The sequence below is a fragment of the Triticum urartu genome, chromosome 6, assembly GCF_003073215.2.
Source record: "Triticum urartu cultivar G1812 chromosome 6, Tu2.1, whole genome shotgun sequence".
In the NCBI taxonomy this organism is placed as follows: Eukaryota; Viridiplantae; Streptophyta; class Magnoliopsida; order Poales; family Poaceae; genus Triticum; species Triticum urartu.
In genome coordinates this window covers 11,536,855-11,543,808 of record NC_053027.1, presented here as the reverse complement: position 1 = coordinate 11,543,808, position 6,954 = coordinate 11,536,855, and the positions used below count along the sequence as shown (strand labels likewise).

Genomic DNA, 6,954 nt, shown 5'->3' with positions numbered 1-6,954 from the left:
TGCTACCGAGAAATATGCTCGATGCTGCAACCGGTGCTATGCGGAGTCTGCATGACAGTGTTCTTTCTTTGGAGAAGCGGCGTCTCGGAGAGAAGGATGTGGCATACCCGGTTTTTGTGGCCAAGGTGCCAGAGGGCAAGGGCTTTGTGGATAACTCCATCGGGGATACGATCGTCCTGCGGTTTGATGACATCCACGCTATGTTGAACCTTCATCCGCTGCACTACACCTTCGTTCGGCTATTTTCGCTGAGTATGGAGATGCGGATCATTCGCGACAAGACCCCGGACATCGTGATAGTCGACCCCTTCTACATGCGTGCCAAGATCTTGGGCAGCGCTGGGGACCGGCAAGTCGCGAGTTCTTACCTCGAAGGCGTCATTCTGGCAAACCAAGATAAGGATAACTTCCTCGTGCCTTACTTTCCCGAGTAAGTCCTCCCCTCAACCGCCCCGTAACATATGAATTCTTAGATTTCGATCGTTTTTCTTTTAACATTCCGTGTTTTCTGCAGTGACACACATTGCACGCTCATCCTCCTAAGCCCCAAATATTCCATGGCCACGTATTTCGACCCGGACCGTCAGTCGAACGTAGACTACACAAATGTCAAGAAGGTTCTTGATGATGTTCTCCCCGGCTACGTCAAATCTGGAGGCACCTTCACCAGGCCTATTCGTAAGTACGGCAAGCACGTGTTCTCCCACAATACAACGTTCTGCTGCGTCAAGCAGCCGCCTGGCGGTCAGAAGGGTGCCTACTACGCCATCCATCACATGCGGGCGATCGTACGGGACCATCATCACCTTCTGCTACCGAGTAGACTCAAAGATTGGGCCGCGAGCGTGTCGGCAATCCAGGACGCGGACATCAGACAAGAATTCTTTCGCATCCAGTCGGAGTTTGCGGAAATCATCCATCAAGATGTCCTTCGTACCTCGGGGCAGTTCTACCTCAGAAATCAACCGTCCAACAGTGACATCGACACAATCCTACAAATGCAGGCTGACAACGCCCGTTCTTTCATGACTCCCACGATAGACGGCGGCTTCATCCACGCTCCGGTCCCTTGAGTCGAGTCGAAAGCAGTGATGCTGTGTCTAGTTCTGAAACATCGATTGGCTCATGTTGTAATTAAACTTTAATGAACTTGTAGTATGTCTCTTTGGTTTCGAGAGTCGTTCAACTTAAGATGTAATCGATGCTATTAATGTCTTGCTTTTCTCTTCCGATCGTTCTGTTGCATACTTATATATTGCTTATGTATTGTCTGTGAATTGGTACTAACGTTTCGTTTGGCTACTGCATAGCGATGCCGTGGTATGTCGTGTACAAGGGTAAGGTTCCCGGAGTCTACGACGACTGGGAGGAGTGTCGGAGACAGGTTCACCGATTCAGCGGTAACAGTTACAAAGGGTACGCCACTAGGGCCGAGGCCGAATCTAGATACACCCGCTATCTAGTGGGAGAGGGGAGGGAGCGTTGGAGGAACCGGATGAAGACGAGTTTCATCGTGATGATGCTCATCGTGATGACCGCAGCTCTCTTCTATGTGATGGTAGTTTAGATGATCGATATCGACTTGTAATGTGAAGACAAACTCGCGGTCTCGAGACTTGTAATATAATGTTCTATCTTTTTTCGGTCTTTTCAATTCGGAGACTAATATGATGAATTGTATTCGGAGACTAAAATGATGAATTGTATTCAGAGACTAATCTTCTATTGTATTCGATGAATCTGTTGTTGATGTGTGCTGTTTATATTTTGTCCAATTATACATTTTGTAACCTGTGCAAAAAACAGAAAATAAAAAAATAAAAAAAAACTAATATTCATACTAATGGCGCATCACACCATAGTGCGCCATTAGTATGCCAAAGGATACTAATGGCGCATCATTAGACAGTGCGTCATTAGTATGCCGAACTTACTAATGGCGCATCTCGTTGTCGTGCGCCATTAGTATGCCAAAGCACCTGGGTATACATGGCCCCCTGGGAGGCATACTAATGGCGCACTGTTGTATATACTAATGGCGCATCTGAGGTGCGCCATTAGTAAAATATACTAATGGGGCACCACTAATGGGCCATTAATGGCCAAATTAGGCGCGCCATTAGTAGGCCTTTTCCTAGTAGTGTCAAGCCTTTTGGAATAGTGTAGACTGCACTGCACATAGCTCAGTGCAATCTATACTATTCCGAAAGGCTTGAATCTAATCAACGTGCAGGTGAGCATTGCGCCTCTTTGTCATTGTCTCTGCACTCACGGCTTATAAACCGCTTATACTGCCTCTCTCTTGGCGAGGTGGGACTAAAAATCAGCTTACTAAGAAACTCTAGTACCGGTTCATGCCATGAACCGGTACTAAAGGTCTTCGTGGGGGCCCCAGCCTGACCACAGCCGCACTAGCCTCATTAGTACCGGTTCGTGGCATGAACCGGTACTAAAGGTTGCCCACGAACCGGTACTAATGATGCCCGCCCGCCTAGCCGTTGGAACCGGCACTAATGGTCACATTAGTGCCGGCTCAAATTCAAACCGGCACTAATGTGCTTCACGTTTGACCCTTTTGCTACTAGTGTAATGGAAATTCAAGTTGAAATCCAAATTTGGTTGCCCTACTTCGGAGTTTCTTCAATCCGAATGGCTTGAGACTTGAGAGACACAAAAGTTTTTCAATTAGCTGGAAGATTGGACAGTGAGCAGACATCATTGCAATCTTGTATCTTTATCTTTAAATCCTGCGCGCAGCTAGCCAGCTGCAAGCAAAGAACTGTTTTTCATATTTAGCTAAAGCAAAAGGTAATCCTGGCATGGATTGGGAATATGGAAAAGGGAAAGGTAAGGAATAGAACCGCTTGCTTCTAGTCTGTGCAAGGCATTTGTGTGTAAGCACAAGAAATAAGCACCTCACAAGTTTATCCCGCCGTACCATGTAGCACGGCTGTTTTTTCTTGTTTTTGCTCTCCAATCCAGCCAGTTTATAGTGGCACCTGAACGATCTACTTGGCTTCTATCGACCTACAGATTCTCTACATAGTGCCATTTCTTCACTTAACCAAGGTATATATGTAACTAGCTCATCTTACACCTGTACTAAATCTGCTTGTCGAGCTGTAGATTTATCTAAGCTAGCTTTGTTTATCGCTTCTACTTGTATCTCAATGTAGTCAGGAAGTCCGGAACTGATCAACTACTGGTCAACATATTAGTATATATGGAGATTGCTGAAGAGCTGAGTGGTCGATCTTGAGCCCGAAAATGACTTCATCTAGAGGCTAGAGACCCGCAGACCCGATCAATTCATCATGCGTACAAAGGTACTTTTGCACTTACAAATCACCTTTCATTCCATTCTGCGTGTTATATATATTTTCTATCCATTCAAGCGCAGTTTGCAATATAGATAATTACGGTAGATTTTGGGGTAAAGTTTTGTCTATGCCTGCCAGCACGGTCGTTAGTTAATTTGGATCATGCATGTGTTTATTTTGCAGCTCAGTTAATGGAGCTTAAAAAACAGTTAGTCATTCATCAGAATATTGCCAATAGCCCAATACATGGGTCACCTTATAGCTTGTTTTTTTGTTAGTACTGAATTCCAAGTTTGAAGTTTGGACCGATTCTCACCTCACCTCCCTGTACACATATGCAGGTTATCAAGGCGGACACCATTGATGTGGCCGTCGACAGGATTCTCGTTGAACTTGGGAAAGACACTACAAGCAGCAGAGAGAATGCCATCTACTTTGATGGCTGGGATGGTCTTGGGGCATCTGCCGTCCTGCAAGCCGTAGCCAAACGTCTTGGAGTATCAAATGAGCCGTCGACAAGGCCTGCAGGGCTGGAGTTTGAGAAAATCATCCACATTGACTGCTCAAAGTGGGAAAGCAGAAGAGCAATGCAGAGGAAAATAGCAGAGCAGCTGAACCTTCCCAATTGGGTGATGGAGATGTTTGACAAGCAAGATGAGCTAGATGATATTAATGGGTTAGATGAGGGCTCCCGAACTGAGATAGCACAAGTTGTCAGAGAGATCTATCAAACCACACAGAATCGGAGATTCTTGGTGATTCTGCATAATGGAGGCAATGAGGAGATTGATATATTCAATTTTGGCCTTTCTCTATATGGATATGCCAATAGCAAGATGCTGTGGACTTTCCGAGGGAGGTTTCGGCTTGACCCCAAGATGACAGACAATGTGAAGAGCACAACAACACATGTTCTTGTTTCAGCTTCAAGATATTTGCGAGATCCACAAGAGCTTTGGTCTTATCTAGTTCACCATGAGGCTGCACAACTTTCCTGCTATAAGCATAGCCATATCTTCATTGATTCAGCGATTGCTGCTGAGTGTGTCTTGTATATGCTGAAACAGTGCTGCATCGGCTCTCACATCGTTGACTACGACTGGGCTATACACACCAGTAATTATTGGGTATGCAATGGGATCATCCCATTGACAGACATTGACAAGGCATGGAAATTTGGTGATGTTGTACGGCATGAGGTACGGTTGTTGAACAATGACAATCGACTTAGTAATGATGAATCAACAGTAATGCTATCCTCTCACCTGACAAAGTCAGCTGAGCGCATGCCATACTGTATTTCAACAGCAACTTGTGGATTTGTACAGAGCCGCTTCAGTGTTATTCTCGAAAACATGTTCCAACACTCGCACGGGCTCCGCGTGCTCAAGCTCTCATGGTGCACCTTCAATTTCTCATCGCCTCCATTCCTCTATTACCATAGCTTGAGGTTCCTGTGGCTTGAGCACTGCCAAGACGATCTAACAAGAATTACCACAAATCATCACTACACAGATGCAGACAAAGAGCAGGATGAGTTGGACAACAACAACACCGCTAGATCGTGCTCATGCTTTCAAAACTTGTGGGTGCTTGACCTGCGGTACACAGATTGTGATCAGATCTTGTCAGCAAGGGTGATGGATCTCATGACCCAGCTCAGGGAGCTAAATGTGATGGGTGCTGAAAATTGGGACATGAGCCATTTGCGAGGACGGCTGTCTAACATTCGCAAGCTCCGGGTAACAAAGTCCACCTGCTTCTTCAACAACAACATGTTGTCAGAGATGGAAAGCATGGAGCTTCTTGATTTTTCGGGAAATCACATCACACAAGGCATGGCATGCTTATCTGGGCCAGCAAGCAACGGTAGCCTTAAGAGTGTCATTATTGATGGATGTGAGGGGTTGAAAAATATCTCTTTTAGGGGATGCAAAGAATTGGCAAACGTGTTGTTGAAAGGATTATTGAGGGGTCTCGAGGAGATGGAACTCTCAGGCACAAGAGTAAAAATCCTCAACCTTGGAGGAGTGCAATACGCCCCCAAGCGGATCGTCCTGCTAGGCTCTGAGAAGCTCCGTGCAATATTGTGGCCAAAGAATATGATAGATGGTTGGCGAGAAAACTGGCCGAGAGTGGTGCACATTGACACAACCTCACCATCAACATCAGCTTATGGTGGGGAGGCACCACTTGCACATCCACAAGCTGATCCATCCCTCCACCAGCGGAAAGAAGAAATGTTTAAGGGTGGATGGCAGATTTCTGTTACGGACACTCGGCTCCTTAGGTCCCTTTGCCCCTTAAGCATAAGTGTTTTAGATAAGTCATCCTTACATATTGATATATGTGCTGCAGCAAACATCCAAGGAACAAGCTGCTACGAACTAGTGCAAGTACAACCGCATACAAGTACCATAATGGACTCCAAGTACAAAGATGTACTGAAGAATGGCCCAGTTGCAGATTTGATGGTGTCAGACTGCCCCAAGATTTACATTCGTGAACTTGAATATACAGTTATGATAAAGGTGCTCATGGAGGACAACAAACTTTTGGAGGATGCTTCAGGTGCTAGTACTAACGCATTATTATTTCCTTACTGTATACATTGTCGGGCTACATCTATGCACATGTATGATAACGCCTCCATCACCAGTATCTCCGTGCCTGAACAAGGATGGCGTAAGCTAGGATGGTGTCGGGTGGAAAGGTGCCCCAAGTTGGACACAGTCTTTACTGTTCCCCGGTACAGCAGATACACCTTTGGTTATCTGGAGACATTCTGGGCATCCCAACTCCTCTCTGCACGCTACATCTGGGACATGCGAGTTGAAGCATACTTTTTCAACCTGAAGTTCTTACACCTGGACTACTGCCCCATGCTCGTACATGTACTCCCCTTATGCCCGGGCGATTGGACAGGGTTGAGTGGATTCCCCTTATGCCCGGGCGATTGGACAGGGTTGAGTGGTTTGGAAACCCTTGAGATAGTCTACTGTGGTGATCTCACGGAGGTATTCCCTTTGAGCCCTGAGCTTCAAGAGCAGGATAAAATTAAAGAACTTCCCAAGCTGAGGCGAATACACCTGCATGAGCTCCCCGTGCTGCAGCGCATCTGTGGACGCAGGATGTTTGCGCCTAAACTCGAGACTATCAAGATCAGGGGCTGCTGGAGCCTTAGGCGCCTGCCTGCCGTTGCCCGTGACACCAAGCCGCCCAAGGTGGACTGCGAGAAGGAATGGTGGGACAACCTGGAGTGGGATGGGTTGGAGGAGAACCACCATCCTTCCCTCTACGAGCCAACCCACTCACTGTACTACAAGAAGGCCCAGTTGCCCAGAGGCACCGTACTCAGGTGGGCTTTCCATCTAGTTTCATTTGTACGTATGTTCCTTAGTACATACATACACTGTGCTAGTAAGCTCTTGTGCTGAACCTCATTATTACTCTCTTTTCTCTACACAAAAATTCAACCTAGTACTGAAGTATACGTATTACGTAGTATGTGTGATTGGATCATTCATACCATTGCTGGTTTGTATGCTGCAGGTAATCGATCTTGAGCTTCTTTCAAGGAAATATGAAAGATCGATCATCAAGCATGCAATGCCCCTACCTCCTACATAACAGA

At 46.2% G+C, this 6,954-nt stretch overlaps 1 protein-coding gene across 1 annotated transcript; it reads left to right on the top strand.

Annotated features, from left to right (window-relative positions):
• The first annotated feature begins 3,185 nt into the window (after window positions 1-3,185).
• Window positions 3,186-6,953, top strand: LOC125515197. The gene is made up of 3 exons (XM_048680633.1): window positions 3,186-3,326; window positions 3,662-6,678; window positions 6,873-6,953. The coding sequence occupies exons 1-3, from the start codon at window positions 3,315-3,317 to the stop codon at window positions 6,874-6,876; spliced, it is 3,033 nt and encodes a 1,010-aa protein (XP_048536590.1). The 5' UTR covers window positions 3,186-3,314; the 3' UTR covers window positions 6,877-6,953.
• Window position 6,954: the final 1 nt, after the last annotated feature.